The 16,936-nt window shown below is 39.3% G+C and overlaps 1 protein-coding gene across 7 annotated transcripts in view; it reads left to right on the top strand.

The window, feature by feature from the left end:
* LDA (limit dextrinase) overlaps positions 1 to 16,936 on the top strand; it is an 89,498-nt gene that overhangs the window by 20,697 nt on the left and 51,865 nt on the right. For all 7 annotated transcript variants that reach the window (XM_088950671.1, XM_088950674.1, XM_088950675.1 and 4 more), the window contains exons 10-13: positions 2,691 to 2,781; positions 2,881 to 2,974; positions 3,097 to 3,192; positions 3,358 to 3,498. In XM_088950671.1, coding sequence (XP_088806797.1) covers positions 2,691 to 2,781; positions 2,881 to 2,974; positions 3,097 to 3,192; positions 3,358 to 3,498 — 422 coding nt within the window. The remainder of the gene's footprint in view (positions 1 to 2,690; positions 2,782 to 2,880; positions 2,975 to 3,096; positions 3,193 to 3,357; positions 3,499 to 16,936) is intronic.

A 16,936-nucleotide genomic window follows, 5' to 3' on the forward strand; every position in this document is an offset into this window, starting at 1 on the left:
GGGTTTCCTACCAGCCACCTGAAGCCACCACACCACAATCAATTGGAGGCATTAAAACCTCCAGAAGAAAAAAACGACCACTCCTTTTCAGCCTTTTTGTCAAACTCCAAGAAACCGAAGAGAAATCTACAAAATACTCAACTAGGGTGCACAGGAGACTATACAGATCTGAACTGATCTAACCTCGCTCTGATACCATGATAACGTTCAGATCTGTATATCTGTTAATTTCAGAATAATAGAGAAGAAAAGATAAAGAAGAGAGAGAGGAAGAGAGGAGAAGAGTGAAGAGAAGAAAGAAAGGCTGGTTCGAACTAGAGAGAAAAATCTACTCTCTGGTCGGCCAGGTCATATTTATAGTTTTCTATATCAAAAAACAAATTGACTCTTGTGCCCCTACTTAAGTATGGGATGCATCACTTAACATTACACCTCATACTAAACATAAACAAAATGACTAATCTGCCCCTATATACTCGACACTAACGTTTGTTTTGAAAATGCTGAATGTGAATCCCTAACCCATTTACTGCTTTATTGTCCTGTTGTGCTATTTGTTCGGAGTCTTTTTGCTCTCTCTCTGGGTGCAGGTGGATCACTCCTCAGAATGTAGTGAGTCTCTTCAGCCCAAATTTCCTAAGGCAGCCAACGAAAAGAGGAAGAGTGATGTGGAAAACAATTAGGGTGGTGGTGGTGTGGACTGTTTGGGAGGAAAGAAACACATGGGTCTTCAATAAGAAGCACAAGCCAAAGGAAGAAATTGTGGAAACTATAAAGATAAAAGTTGCAGAATGGATAAAAACATTAGAGCTATTCCAAAGTTGTTCAGCGTCTGACATGATAATATCATGGAATGAAGTGGCACACTCTTCTAATGTAAAAGAAAAAAATGTGATGGAATGGAAGCCCCTAGCTAGCAATAAAATCAAGCTGAACTTTGATGGGAGCTCTTTATGAATCTCAGGACTAGTAGGTACTGGTGGTGTGTTTAGAGATTCCTCAAGTAAAGTGTTGGCAATGTATTCAAGCCCTTTAGGGGTAGGAGATTTGCTAAAGGCTGAGCTGTTAGTGTTGCTACAAGGTCTAAAACTTGCTAAGCAAGCAAATCTACAAAACTTAGAGGTCGAAGGGGACTCTAAACTGGTCATCTCTTGGACTACCACAAGGAATAATGTTCCTTGGATTTATAGACATACCTTGAGGGAAGTAGAAAGCCTGACTAGGGAACTCAATGTCACTTTTTCTTGAATCAGAAGGTTTGCAAATGGGATGGATGACACATTAGCCAAGTAGAGGGTCTATAGGCAGCAATTGTTTTGGGCCTTATTGTAGCCTGTTTTCTGGGCTTGATTGTGATATATTGTAATCCTGTTTTTTTTTTTTTTTTTTTTTTCTCGTCTTATTAATAAAGTTAACTTTCCTTGTAGATAAAAAAAAACCAATGGTATAACCTTAATAGTTATGTAGTCAATGGCGAAGTCTAGGATATAAAGAGAGGGATGAGGCTACTGTTTGGGATTGCATATTGAACAGGGCTATCAATTGGACTAAATCATTGCATCTTTTCTCACAATTCTCTTTTGTTGACATTTGGAGAATCTGGGAATTGGTTGCAAAATCTTCTTTGGTTAAGAACAAACCTATTGTAGCTTGGAAGCCCCCTGAAAAAGGCTAAATCAAGCTAAACCTTGATGGTAGCAGCCTCAGTAATCCTGGCCCTTTTAGTCTTGGAGGAGATTTCAGGAATGCAGAGGGTCAGATACTCAGATTGTTGCCTTATTCTCTGGTTCAATTGGAGTGGGTGATGCAGTTAGTGCAGAAGTCCAAGTAGTTCTACTGGAAGTACAGATTGCTAGAGTGCTGAACTATGGGAGATTGCTCATTGAAGGTGATTCTAAACTGGTATTGGGTGGCTGATGGAGCCGGATACTGTAGCTTGGTCCTTTGGGGGGGGTGATGACTGATGAGAAGATGCAAATGCTTCCAGGTTGCATCTTGTGCCTCTTTGTGGGAAACTTTATGCTGTATTGATAGTTCATCTTGATTAATCTTGATAAAATGCTTATTATTATTTATCAAAAAAATTTCTAGATGTAGCATAGGAAGTATACATTTAGACTTGAAACCTTATTGCAGATGAAATGTTAGCTTTAGATTTTGATTAAAAAGTGAGAATTTACTAAAAATAACAAGAAGCAGGTATAGGTGCTAAGAAATCACTGACAAAAAGAAAATAAGCAACAACCCTCATCCAAACATTGGACCACTTCCAAGACCATCCGGACTACATATGAAGACTCTACAAACTAAACTTCACTAAATCTTGAGCACAACAATAAAAGATCCCTAACAGAAAAGTCATTAGGAAACCAAGATGAATTATTTCATTCATCTCCACCTTAAATTTCCCTTAAAACTGTTGTACATCAAACTAAACCTCTTGTACATCAAAAACGTCCAACTCCACCCTAATACTTCTCATCATCCCTATTTCTGCTACCTAATCTGGAGTTATATAATCTTATCTTTATATTATTGTTGGATATTTAACTAGATTTCCTTTAATTGTGATGGGAATAATATTAACTCATGCTTGCTTTTATGGGTTTTATCTGCTATGGTTTAAGATCATCTGGAATTGTCATGCATGGTTGGCATTTTATCTCTCTTTAACATGACAACTTCTACAGACACCGATATGCTGGCAACATTACCACCAGATTCGGATCAGCAACAAGCTCGAGTTACAGAAATTCAAGACGACGATGGATATAATTGGGGGTAAGATTTTATGAATCTGGATTCTATTGAGTGAATTGATTAATTGTAGTTTGGTGTTTATGCCCATTCTTATTAACCTGCATCATTTTTTTTACCAAGATACAATCCTGTTCTTTGGGGAGTCCCCAAAGGAAGCTATGCAAGCAATCCAAATGGTTCATGTCGTACAGTTGAGTTTCGGAAGATGGTACAGGTACTTCTACATCTGATATTATCCATATATAAATCATAGATATATCATTTATTTGCCTACACTTGAGTTCTGGTTGGTTTGTGCTTACTTGTTCATAGCTTTATTGATTATCTCAATTTCAGGCACTTAACCGAATTGGTCTTCGTGTTATATTGGATGTCGTCTATAATCATTTGCATGGAAGTGGCCCACTTGATGATTACTCTGTACTTGACAAGGTCATGATTTGATTTCTATGTTCATATCCATCTATAGTTTCCCTGCTAATCCCCAAAGTGTGGCAAGTTGGCAACCTGTAGTGCCTATTTTACTGCTTTACTATCTTATTCGTGTCTTTTTTATTAGTTTAGTTTCTATTCTTAAGACTCTGATTTTGTTTGTAGGTTGTTCCAGGTTACTATTTAAGAAGGAATTATGATGGATGTATTGAGAACAGCACATGCATAAATAATACTGCTAGTGAACATTTTATGGTAGAACGTTTGATTCTTGATGATCTTCTCTGCTGGGCGGTTGATTATAAGGTGGTCCTTGAAACCTCTGTGATGGTGTTGCTAAAACAACTCTAGTGTATACATTTTTTTTGGTGAATCACTTGAAAATTTTATTGAACTGCTACTGTTTACATTTTATTTTATCTAGTTTAGAAGATCCTACTACCTTTTTAATCAGTAAGTGAGATATATTTATGAGAAAGAGAACAGTGCACAAAATGCAAATGAAAAGAAGACTGAAAGAAGCTCCAATTTGAAACCCAATGAATCCAAGCCAACTACAATACCTCATCCACCCCTCTGCTCCCCCATAAAAAAGGAAAAGAAAAAGAAACATACTTATGCAGCAAAGTATTGACCCTTACAAAAGGAGTATTAACTAGAAGCACAAAATACCCTAGGAACCCTCAAACAAATAAATGCAACCCAACTTACACTCTATTTGATGAAAACCTTCTGTAAAAGGGAAACTACCTAAAGATTGTTTTTTTAATTGTGGCCAATGGTTTTTTTATGGTAATAAATAAAAAGAAAATTTTATTAATTAGAAATGCACTTAAAGTTGGTGATGAGGCATCACCCCAAAACAAGAAGAAAAGACATAGTACGAGACTTATCTCCCAAGATCAAGATCTAAAACAGAGGAAAAATTACAATTAAAGTCTTTATTTGTGATTCCCTCATATTCTGGAAGGAACAATGGTCAATCCCTGAACCTCTATCCACATAAGAAAACAATTTGGTCTCAGTGCTTTGATTGGTCATCAAATATTCTTTTGCTTCGTTCCTTCCAAATATCCCAATAGATAGCAGCGAAAGGGGATGTGGCTTCAAACTATCTTCACCTTTTTACTTCCACAAAAGCTGAAAAAGTCTGAAGTAATGCCCCCAAGCATACTTGGAAAAACAACAATCAATAAACAAATGCATCACACTCTACCTTTTTGCTAGGCAAAGGTAACTTCTCCCTGCCAGTTGAATTCCTCTTCCTTTAAAATGATCTTGTGTAAGAATGCTGTATAAGGTCAGTAACCACGCAAAAGCTTCCACTCTAGGGGAACCATATTTCCCTAAATCCTGATGGCATTAGATTTCCCCACCTGGTTCCTTGCCAAAGCATTATAGAAGGATTTAACACTACTAGTATTGCTAGATTCTCCACCATTAGAATCCTCTTCCTGCTGTTCATTTAATATTTTTTTTCAAAATAGTTTTCCATCTTTGTTTGATTTCCTCATCTTTTACCAAGGCTGTTTGATCTTCATCTTTAATACACCTAACATGGTTTAAATCTTTGCCTTTCCTTTCTCTCAGCTTTTCTAGTTTATACATTCCTTTTTCTCCCTCTTTAGTGCCTAATTTATGGTAAAGCTCATCATAAGCCTTACATTTAACTAAATTTACTTTCTTTTTAACTTCCTTATGGTTTTATATTTTTCTCAATTTTCTACATTTCTAGCTTTTTGCCATTCTTTGTAGCATGCTAGCTTTAACCTATTTATATTTTGAACCTCTTCATTCCATTACTAAGTTTCTTTAAGTAGAAATCTGCTGAATTAAAAAACATGAAAAAAAAATAGTTTCTTGAAGAGAGAAGGAGAAGAATAGAAGAAGAGAAGTTGAAAAGAAAAGCAATAATCTGGCCACCCCCTTCACTTATTATTTATACTAAAAATAATAGAGCAGTGCAAAGACAACTATGCCCTTATAGGGCGGCAAAACATAAAACAACATATATAACACTCAAAAACATAATAAAATTTGGACTCACATAACTACCGTGGTCTCCCACCTCCTATCTAACAACTAATATAAAACATCTACTTAGAAAAACATCATAAAATTGATTAATCTTCAACACTCCCCCTCAAGTTGGGAATTAATGTCACACATTCCCAACTTGTGTAGATCATGTTCAAGCTTGTTCTTTGCCACCCCCTTTAGTGAGAACATCAGCCAGCTGCAACTTTGAAGAGACATAAGGCAAACAAACTTCTCCAGTTGTTACCCTTTCTCTTAAAAAGTGTCTATCAACTTCAATGCGTTTTATCCTATCATGCTGAATTGGATTGTGGGCAATATTGATTGCAGCTTGATTGTCACAATATAACATCATAGGTTCCTCTGCTTTCACCCCAATCTCACTCAAAAGAGATCTAACCCAAAGAAGTTTTGAGACACCATGAGCCGTGGATCTATACTCAGCCTCTGCACTTGACCTTGCCACAACTGCTTGCTTCTTATTCTTCCAGGAGATCAAGTTTCCACCTACAAAGGTACATACTCTTGATGTAGACCTCCTGTCATCTAAGCATCCTGCCCAGTTTGCATCTGTATAGGATTCTAGCTTCAGATTCTCATGATTTGAGAAAAGAATGCCTTTGCTAGGGTGTTTTTTTCAGATATGCAAGTACTTTTCTCAATAACTTCCCAGTGCTGAACCCGAGGTGCATGCATGTACTAACTCACAACATTGACAGCATAAGAAATATCTGGTTGTGTCATACACAAATACAATAGTCGGCCCACCATTCTTTGATATCTCCCCACATCCTTTACCAACTCACCATCCACACCATTAATTCTGTGATTTGGATTAATAGGAGCGTCTGTTGGTTTGGTCCCCAACTTCCCAGTCTCTCACAATAGGTCAAGTACATACTTTCTCTATGAAATGAAGATCCCATGCTTGGATCTTGCAACTTCAATCCCCAAGAAGTATTTGAGCTCACCAAGATCTTTGATATCAAATTCTTGTTGCAATGATTTTTTGAGATCATCAATCTCCTCTAGATCATTTCCTATCACCACTATATCATCCACATACACAATCAGAATTGACACCAGAGCATCTCTCCTCTTCACAAAGAGGGTGTGATCAAACTGTGTCTGTGCGTATCCAAAAACGAATGAGTTCCCCTCTAAACCTGTCAAACCAAGCCCTAGGTGATTGTTTCAGTCCATACAAAGATGTGCTGAGTTTGCACACCTTTCCTTTACCAGCATTTTCATAAAAGCCCGTTGGAATGTTCATATATACCTCCTCTTGTAAATCACCATTAAGGAAGGCATTTTTGACATCAAGCTGGAACAAGGGCCAGAATAGGTGGCTACTAGAGATAAAAGAATACAAACTGAACTCATCTTAGCTACTGGTGTAAAGGTTTCCAGATAATCAACACCATAGGTCTGAGTATACTCTTTTGCTACCAACCTTGCCTTGTACCTCTCTGTCTTGCCACTGGCCTTATACTTCACTGTGAATACCCATCTATATCCGACTGTCTCCTTGTCTGGGGAGAGATCAATTATTTCCCAAGTTTGGTTTTTGACCAAAGCATCAATCTCATCTTGCATGGTTGTTTTCCACTCAGGTTTGGAGAGAGCATCAGTAACATTCCTAGGTATAGACACAGAATTCAGGGAAGAAAGAAAAGCACGGTAGGAGGGTGATAAGGCACTGTAGGAAAGATGGTGTGAAATGCAATGGGTTGTACACTTTCACTTCCCCTTACGAAGTGCAATGGGAAGATCAAGGTCAGTGTGAAATGCAATGGGTTGATAGAGAGTGGTGTGGAGTCAACCATTATCTGTTGGAGCTGATATTTCTGTGAGGCTGCCCGTAGTGGCTAAGGTAATGAAACTGGAGGTGCAGGTGCTGGCTGAACTGATGGAGGTGCTGGTTGAACTGATGCAGGCACCAAAGAAACAGGAAGAGGAACATATTGTAAGTTATCCTCCTCAAAACTCTCCCCTTGAGGAGAGCCACTCGAGAAGAAGGTGAATTCGAAGAAGGTAACATCTATAGTGACAAATCTGCTCATCGACACTGGGTCATAACAGCAATACCCTTTTTGGTTCTGAGCATACTCAAGGAAAACACATTTCTTGGCCTTAGGATCCAATTTCTTGCGATAAGGACCAAGAATGTGAACAAAGGAAACACAAACAAAACCCCTCAAAGGTATATGAAATATCTCCCCATTTGGAAAAAGAAGACTAAATGGCACCTTAAACCCCAAAGTCCGTGAAGGAACACTGTTAATCAAGTGCACGACTGTAAGAACTGCACAGGAACTAAAGAACACACCATAAGACTCCTTGCCACCTCCACAATGTGTTTGTTTTTCCTCTAAGCAACTCCATTCTGTTGTGGTGTATATGCACAACTGCTCTGATGAATTACACCATGTTCTAAGAGATACGTGGTCAGGTCCTTCTCAAAGTACTCTCTGGCATTATCTGATCTAAAAGCCTTAGTTCTCACCCCAAATTTCGTAAGAACTATCTGGTGGAACTGTAGTACCAAGTTAGGAACCTCATCACGTGATTTCATCAAATATATCCAAGAATATTGTGTATAATCATCCACAAACAGGAGAAAGTAACGGAATCCTCCCATGGTTGGGATATGATATGGCCCCCATACATCAGTGTGAACAATATTAAAGGCAAAAGTGCTTTTTTTATTACTTAGTTTAAAAGACTGTCTACAATGCTTTTCTAACTGACAACTCTCACACTCCAAAGTAGATAACTAAACAGACTCAAACAACTTTGGGAAAAGACATTTCAAAGAACTAAAAGAAAGATGTCCCAAGCGATTGTGCCAAAGCATAATCTGGTTCACTGACTTTCACCCACTACTATTGCTGCTGCTAACATGATGGCCCTGATGTCTCGAAATCTCATCCAGAAGGTAGACTTCATTCACCTCACATCCACTCTCAATCATCTTCTTTGACTCAAAATCCTGCAAAACACAATTACTAGGAAGAAAGGTCACAAAACAACTCAAATTTTTTGTCAAAGAACTAATAAACAGTAGGTTGGTATGAAGTCTAGGGACATGTAAAACAGAATATAGAGTTTATCATTGGTCACTCTAACTGTCCCCTTCCCAACAATGGGAATATGTGAACCATCTGCTGTAGAGACTTTGTCTCTACCAGAGCACAACTGATAAGAGCTGAAAAGGGTAGGGGCATTAGTCATGTGCTCAGATACTCCCGAGTCTATAATCCAGGGAGGTCCGTCCTTACCTGAAGTGGATGCAAGATTTGCAATTGCATATGAACTACTAATATGTGCAAAGGAAGTGGTGTAGTTGGCTCCTGCATTCTATTATCCATCTGGAAGGCTAGAGCTAGGTGAATTTTTCTTACTCATAAGCTGTCTAAACCTCTCCAATTCTGTTCTCACTGCTGCTCCTGCAATGGATTCCCAATCAATTTGGGAAAGAGGGCCCGAAAAGTCTCCTATAGTGGCTACATTTGCATTTCCCTTCTTGTTCCTTATCCAGACAGGCATAAGATTTGGATGAAGCTTCCAACACGTGTCCCTGGTATGCTTAGGCTTCTTGTAATAATCACACACCAAGTCCTTTTTATCTTCCCTCCTAGTCTCACTACTCCTCCTATCTCCATTCGACTTAGATTTTGTTGTACCAACCATAGCTGATTGGTCAATCCCAGGCTGTCTCAACATTACATTCCTCATACTCTCCTCTCCAGAGACAAAGGCATAGGCTTGAGAGAGTGTCACACCCTCCCTAGAAAGAATATGCTGCCTAGCAATGCCAAATTTAGGGTTCAGCCCTATCAAGAACTCAAAAACCCTATTCCTCTCTACCAGTTTGTGATAGGTTGCTGCATCATTTTACACTTTCCCATACCACAGTTTCTAAGTGATCTATTTCCTACCATAGGGTTTTCAGCATGGAGAAATACACAACAAGAGGCTTTTCTCCCTGTTTCATACTTATCACCTAATTCCTTAATTGATAGGCTCTGGCTTCATTTTGTTTCTGAGAGTAGGTTTTAGTCACTCCATCCCAATTCTCCTTAGTAGTATTAGCCCATAGGAAATTTTTTGCAATATGAGGTCACATAGAATTACACAGCCAGGACATTACCATGTATTTCTCCTGCACCCATCGAGAAGAGTCTGTATTAGGTTTCTTCTCCTCTCCAGTGAGATACCCTAATTTTCCACGGGAACCAATAGCCATCTTAGCTGATTGTGCCCACTCCAAATAATTTGTACCATCAAGTTTTACTGTAGTAATGATCCCAGACCCAAAAATATCACTACTACCTCCAACACTCAGTCCCACAGTACCGGTAGATTTCATTTCGGTATTCCAACTCTCCATCTTACTTCAAACAGTTCAACAGTAAGAAAAAATAGATTGGAGACTTTCCAAAAGTAATTTAATATCACACACACAGAAACCAACCCTTCTGGAAGAAGAAAACCCTATCTGGAGTGAAATCGCTCTCCTCCCCATGCCTCCCAATAGAGAGAAGTGTGAATCGATCACTCCAGGAGGCTCAGAAAATTCCAGAAATCAAACCACCCTCTTCAGAAAATCAAAAGGAAACTAACAATACCTGGGTGCACAAGATCAGGTAAAAAATAAAGAGTCCAACTTTTCTGAGACGCTTCCCTGTACTCCAGTTCTTCCTGATTTTGATGCCGAGTAGTAGATCACCTTCCTAATGACTAGATCCCACCAAAAAATCCAAGAACCGAGCAATCTATAGCAGATCGATCAGCCCTTTATTAGTTCATGCAGTCGGCTGATCTAGGGCTGCATGAGAATTCTTCAAGAAACCCTAGCCGATGCTCTGATACCAAGTAGAAATATGCTGATTTAAAAAGTATGAAAGATGTAGAGAACACTGATGTGGGCCCCACAGCTGTGGTCCCCACTGTGTTCGTAGGACAATATGTGTAATTATTTGTTTTAGTCATGGTAGTGTCAGTTGGGGTCAGTTTGTTATTTCAGTTTTTATTTACTTTATTTGTCATGTAAGTACTAAGGGCAGATCTGTCCTTTTTTCTATGTACTGAACATAACCTATAAATACTAAGAGAGTGGTGGCGGCAGATGTGTTAGAATCTGTCCCTTCTTTCAAACCTTTGTGTTCTCTTGTTCCTCTTCTTTCTTTTCTCCTTCCTCTCACTTTTCTTCTACTTTTCTTAACCTAAAATCTATTAGGGTTCAAGGTTGATTGCAGTCTTGATCTTCTACTAAAGAAAAGCAGTTTCTTGAAGAGAGAAGGAAGAGTGAAGGAGAAGAAGAGAAGAGAAGTTGAAAAGAAAAGAGAGCAATAATCTGGCTGCCCCCTTTCACTTATTATTTATATTATGTAGAGGAGATGGGCCGAATGGCCCATAGACTGTCACTTCATGTTATGTTATGTTTCTCTCTGTTATGGGCCTTATTCTGGGCCCATACTCTGTAGTGTTCTGTTTTTTTTTTGTATTTTTCTGCCCACTCAAGGGCCTCTCTGTAATTTATCAAAGATTAACTTAATAAAAGAGTATTAGAGTGTTAGAGGGAGGTTAAGTTTGAACTCCTCATTCTCTAACTCTCCTTGCCGCAGTTCTCTCTCTCTCTCTCTTCTTCTCTAATCTTCTCTAATCTTCTCTGGTTAGTTTTTTTTCTGGTTTTCTAGCACAGTCCCATACTTCTAGGACTGTTTTTCAACTTGGTATCAGAGCGGGTCGTTACTTGGCGTGTCCCTCATGTGGTTCTAGTTCAGCCAACTGCATGAGGAGGTTCTAGGGGTGAATGTTTACAGTCATTCGCCTGGTTCTTGGAGGTCATTGGAAGGTGCCCAAGTTTCTATACACTTGGAGAAGGGTTTGGTGACCAGGAGGAATTAGAGAGCAAGTTTTTTCAGCCTGATTTGAAATAAGAGAAAAGGGATTTCGAAGCTAGCTCAAAGAGCAAAGAGTTCGGCCTGGTTTGAAGTTCAAACCAGAGATACTGTAAGTTGTTTTCTCAGTTCTTTGCAGAGTTATTTTTGTTATTTGGGAGGACTGTTAAAGCATTCAAAGCACACCTCCATTCGGCCCACTGTTGCTGGACTGATTTCTGGGTTATTCTGGAAGTGTTGTTCGGCTGTTATTGGGCTTCCAAACTGCTGAAAAACTGATTTAAATTAAGTGGTACAAGCCTCTACTTTAGTTCAGCTGCTTCTTGGACCTAGACAAAGTGTTCTTGAAGTGATTTCTGTTTGTTAACAGTGAAGTGTTGACTGTTGCATACATAGTGTTTGTAAAAGGTCCTCTTAGGTACTGTGGACTGTTTTCTTTGTTCTCCTTGGGAAATTATTGGTGGGAACCAAGAATACTATTGTTTGGAGGCCTGCTGATTGTTCCTTGAAGGCTGAACCAGGGTTTCTTCTCTTTGAAAGTGCTGCCACCGAACTTGGTTCTCACGGATGTCAGTTCTGAACTGAGTTTGTGTATTGCTGTGTTTGCTATTATTTCAACTCAATTTGAGTTCTTTGAAGTCAGATCACTTTTAAAGGCTTGCCGAAACCCTAATTGAATCTGTGTTTGCTATTATTTCAACTCATAAACCGTATGCCATCCAGGGTTTTAGGGTTTAAATTCCCCTTCTGTCTTCTTCATCTAGACAAGGATCTCTTCCCAATTCCTCTTCGTGTGTTTGGCTGTACTTGCTATGTTCACATTCCAAGTGTGCAGAGACATAAGTTTGAACCGAAAGCCCACAAATGCATCTTCATTGGTTACTCCCCCACACAAAAGGGTTATTGTTGTTTTAATCCAAAGATTGGCACCCGACATGTCTCTATGGATGTTACCTTTGATGAACTTTCTCCTTTTTATGGTTCCTCTCAGGAAGGACATTGTCCACAGGGGGAGAGTTTGTCACAAGTTTTTGCCCTTCATCTTCCTGTCCCAGTTGAGTCTCTTGACAAACCTGTATCCTCACCAAATGAATCAAAGGAGGATCAATCACTTCATACCTCTTGTCCTAGTGCTCCTATTTCTTTACCTCCTCGTCCTATCCATAATCCCAAAGTGTATCAAAGGCAGAGATTCAGGAATGAGCAATTCGTTTCCCTTACAACAAATGAGGCTCATACATTCCCAATCACAGATGAGATAATATGTACTGCTTCAGCTCTTTTGGAATCATCATTCCCAGACCTTGATGTCCCCATTGTTGTTAGGAAAGGGAAGCGGAAGTGTACTGCACACTGCATTTCAAAACACCTTTCTTATGACCTGCTTTCTCCTTCATACTTTGCCTATCTCTCTTCTGTTGCTTCTAACCCCATTCCTAGGTCTATCTCAGAAGCCCTTGGGATTCCAGAATGGAGAGATGCCATGGAGATCGAAAAGGATGCTCTACATGCAAATGGTACTTGGGAGGTGGTGGATTTGCCTGAAGGGAAGGATCCAGTTGGGTGCAAGTGGGTTTTTACCATTAAATACTGGGCTGATGGAACTATTGAGAGGTACAAGGCCAGATTTGTTGCAAAAGGCTACACACAGACATATGGGATTAACTACCTGGAGACTTTTGCCCCTGTTGCCAAAATGACATCTGTGAGGGTTCTTTTATCTCTGTTAGCTCACTTTGATTGGCCTCTCTATCAGTTAGATGTAGAGAATTCATTTCTGAATGGTGACTTACATGAGGAGGTCTACATGTGTCTTCCTCCAGGGATGTATGGGAAAGATATGCAAGGAAAGGTATGTAAATTGAAGAAATCACTTTATGGTCTCAAACAATCTCCTAGAGCCTGGTTTGAGAGATTTAGAGCTGCACTTGTTAAATTCGGCTATGTTCAGACACAGTCAGATCATACTCTGTTTGTGAAGAAAAGTAGATCTCTAGCAGTGTATCTCATTGTGTATGTTGATGACATTATAGTGACTGGTGATGATGCCTCAGGCATTCTGGCCCTTAAGTCTTTCCTCAGTACAGAATTTGAGATTAAGGATCTGGGGGAGTTGAGATACTTCCTTGGCATAGAAGTTGCCAGATCCAAGGATGGGATTCTTATTTCCCAAAGGAAATATGTTCTTGATTTGTTGTCTGAAACTGGAAAACTGGGTGCAAGACCAGCTGTAACTCCCATTGATATGAGTCACAAACTTTCAGCTTCGAATGGAACTTTGTTGGAAGACAAAGGGGTATTTCAGAGACTTCTTGGGAAGCTTCTGTACCTGTGCATGACTAGGCCAGATATTGCATATGCTGTCAGTTGCATTAGCCATTTCATGCATGCTCCTAGAGATACTCATATGGCAGCAGCAGAACGGATTTTGTGCTATCTGAAAGGCTCTCTAGGGAAAGGAATTCTATTTACCAAGCATGGTCATCAGAAACTTGAAGCCTATACTGATGCTGATTGGGCTGGAAATATTGATGATAGAAGATCTACTTCAGGGTATTGCAGTCTGGTGGCTGTTAAAGTTGTCTCTTGGAGGAGTAAGAAACAATCTGTTGTGGCCCGATCCTCCGCAGAAGCAGAGTATAGAGCCATGGCACATGGAGTCTCGGAATTGTTGTGGCTAAGGTCCTTAATGGAAGAACTTGGGATTGATCATGACAAACCCATGATGTTGTACTGTGATAATCAGGCTGCCATCAACATTGCTCACAACCCGGTACAGCATGATTGAACCAAACATATTGAAGTTGATCGACACTTTATTCGAGAAAGAGTCTCCTTTGGAGAAGTGTGTCTTCCATTCATTACTTCTGAAGGACAATTGGCAGACTTTCTCACCAAGGGCATTTCCAAGGCAAGGCTTCATCATGACACTGGCAAGCTGGGCATGATTAACATCTATGCTCAGCTTGAGGGGGAGTGTAGAGGAGATGGGCCGAATGGCCCATAGACTGTCACTTCATGTTATGTTATGTTTCTCTCTGTTATGGGCCTTATTCTGGGCCCATACTCTGTAGTGTTTTGTTTTTTTTTGTATTTTTCTGCCCACTCAAGGGCCTCTCTGTAATTTATCAAAGATTAACTTAATAAAAGAGTATTAGAGTGTTAGAGGGAGGTTAAGTTCGAACTCCTCATCCTCTAACTCTCCTTGCCGCAGTTCTCTCTCTCTCTCTCTTCTTCTCTAATCTTCTCTAATATTCTCTTGTTAGTTTTTTTCTGGTTTTCTAGCACAGTCCCATACTTCTAGGACTGTTTTTCAACTTACTAAAAATAATAGAGCAATACAAAGACAACTATGCCCTTATAGGGTGGCAAAACATAAAACAGCATATATAACACTCAAAAACATAATAAAATTTGGACTCACATAACTACTGTGGTCCTCACCTCCTATCTAACAACTAACATAAAACATCTACTCAGAAAAACATCATAAAACTGATTAATCTTCAACACTTTAGTACCTTGCCACTTGCCTTTATATTCTCCTAAGACATCCTTGTTACTTTTTTTTTTAAATATTTTTTTTTTCCATTTCAAGACAAAAATAATTAATATTTCCATCTAAATTCCAATTCCCTTCAATTGTCTATCTTTTTTTTTTTTGATTGGAAATGGTAACTTCATTACTACATAATTAAGATACAATTGTCAACCCCTAATAAAGGTGTTGAGCCCAAGTAATCTGAATTACAAAACTGCCCAAAACAAACTTTCCCTCACAGTCCCTTGTTTGGTTAAGGTATTCGCCAGACCATTAGCTAATCTTCTCCGCTTGAAGCGTGCACCAATCTCCCTTGTTATATTGAGAATTTCCCGTATGGGCTGTCGATACATCCATGCTCCTAACTTGCCTAATTGCGGCCAACATTAACAATTTAGAGTCTCCTATCACAACTTGGTGTAACCCCAATTGTTTGGCATATCTTACACCTTGAAGCAGAGCCAACACTTCCGCTCTCAGTGAGTCTCCCACCCCTATTGGCCCAGAAAAGATAGCAATCTCCCATCTCCATCTTTGAATGCTCCCCCTATACTTGAAGGCCCCGGGTTACCTCTAGAGCTCCCGTCGAAGTTCAACTTTATTCTTTGTTGTGTTGGTGGGGACCATAGTTCCTGCACAATAGGTTTTGTGGATGTTGTAGCTGCCAGCACTCCCCAATTCCTAAATATGTCCTCGGTTGAGAAATCTTTAAACAAATCTAGAGTTTTCAACCAATGGATAGTCATAATGGTTATTCTTTCTACAGTTTCCTCCTTGGATTTCTCCACTCCTTTAAAGATCTTGTTATTTCTTTCTTCCCAGACTGACTAGAGTATAGTTGTTCTTGTGGTTCTCCACATGGTTCTACCACACCTTCGGTTGCCTGAAAAATCTTGGGTCAAAAGGCTTCCCACATTCGGGGCAGGTGTCCACCTGCAACCGAAGAGAGAAGAGAACTAGGACCAAATAAAGTGCACAAAAGGACAGGATATTAATAGGTGTGTGATCGTCTCACCAGAATCCAAGCAGAGGGTATAAATATGGCATTCTTGGAGGGTCGCCTTGCCCAAACACATACATATTTATATGTAAGACACCACACAATATTTTATATTTTTATGTAATGTTATTAATAGTAGTACAATAGATATTATTAGACTAAATTGTTCATATTATGGGTTTATAGTATTAATATTGTTATTGTTATACTAGTTTCCTTTTGTTATTTTCTTATTTGTTTGGGTTTAATCGAGACACAAGTTAGTGACATGGTCTTGAACCCTTTAGGACTTTTAAACCTGACTTGTGAAAACTGGAAGATTTTATCCAATTGACACACAAGAACAATCAATAGGACTTCTTTTTTTTTGAGAGAAGGTAAAGTAAAGATTTGTATTAAAAGTAAGCTGTAAACACAAATAGCAAGTGTTGACAGATCAACCATGTACAACCAGGAACTATACATCGGAATTCACAAAAAGATCCCAAAAAGTTTTAACAAAGAACATCAGAAGCAAGATTAAAAAAACTTGTCTGCTTATCTGATTAGCCAAAAGGATGCTGTTTTCAAAATACTGATCGTGAGAAATTATTCTAAAGAGATCTGCGACTGAAAGCCAGGAATGGATTGAAGCCACAATCTGATGCACCTTGTCCACAGCCCAGCTTTCTTTGTAAAAAATTCTTCTATTTCTCTCCTTCCACAGTCCCCAACAAATGGCATGGGGGATTGTGCTTCACAAAATCTTCCTTTTTTGATTTAAACTCAGCAGTTTCCAGGACTTCAGGAGATCAAATAAGCACCTTGGTTGGCACCACCTTACATTTAGCAGCTCACAAACATGATTAAAAAAGAAACTTGCTACTTGACAGTGCAAGAGAAGATGGTCGGTGGATTCTGTTTCTTGACTGCACATCACACAAGCCAAAGAGTTCAAAGGCATACCTACCTTTGATAGGCACTTGCCATTTACAGCTGTCCACATGAAATTTATCTTAGAAGGGATATGATCATATGAGAGACCCAAACCTCCTTCCAAGGAAAATCTAAGGGGGGTGAGTGAACCAATTCCTCAGAGAAGGATTTGACAGAGAAGTTTCCATCTTTGGACCATCTCCACAATCTTCCCTCCTGCCGATTCGTATCAGGTAAATGTGCCTGAATGAATTGGAGAAGGCTTACCAGATCAAAAATCTCCCAATCATTAAGTCGCCGCTGATTCTGGTCAATAGGTCTTCTTCTTCTTCTTCCTAAGACCAA

This window comes from Nelumbo lutea, chromosome 6 (genome assembly GCF_056320005.1).
Source record: "Nelumbo lutea isolate HS-2025 chromosome 6, American lotus-T2T, whole genome shotgun sequence".
Classification (NCBI taxonomy): Eukaryota; Viridiplantae; Streptophyta; class Magnoliopsida; order Proteales; family Nelumbonaceae; genus Nelumbo; species Nelumbo lutea.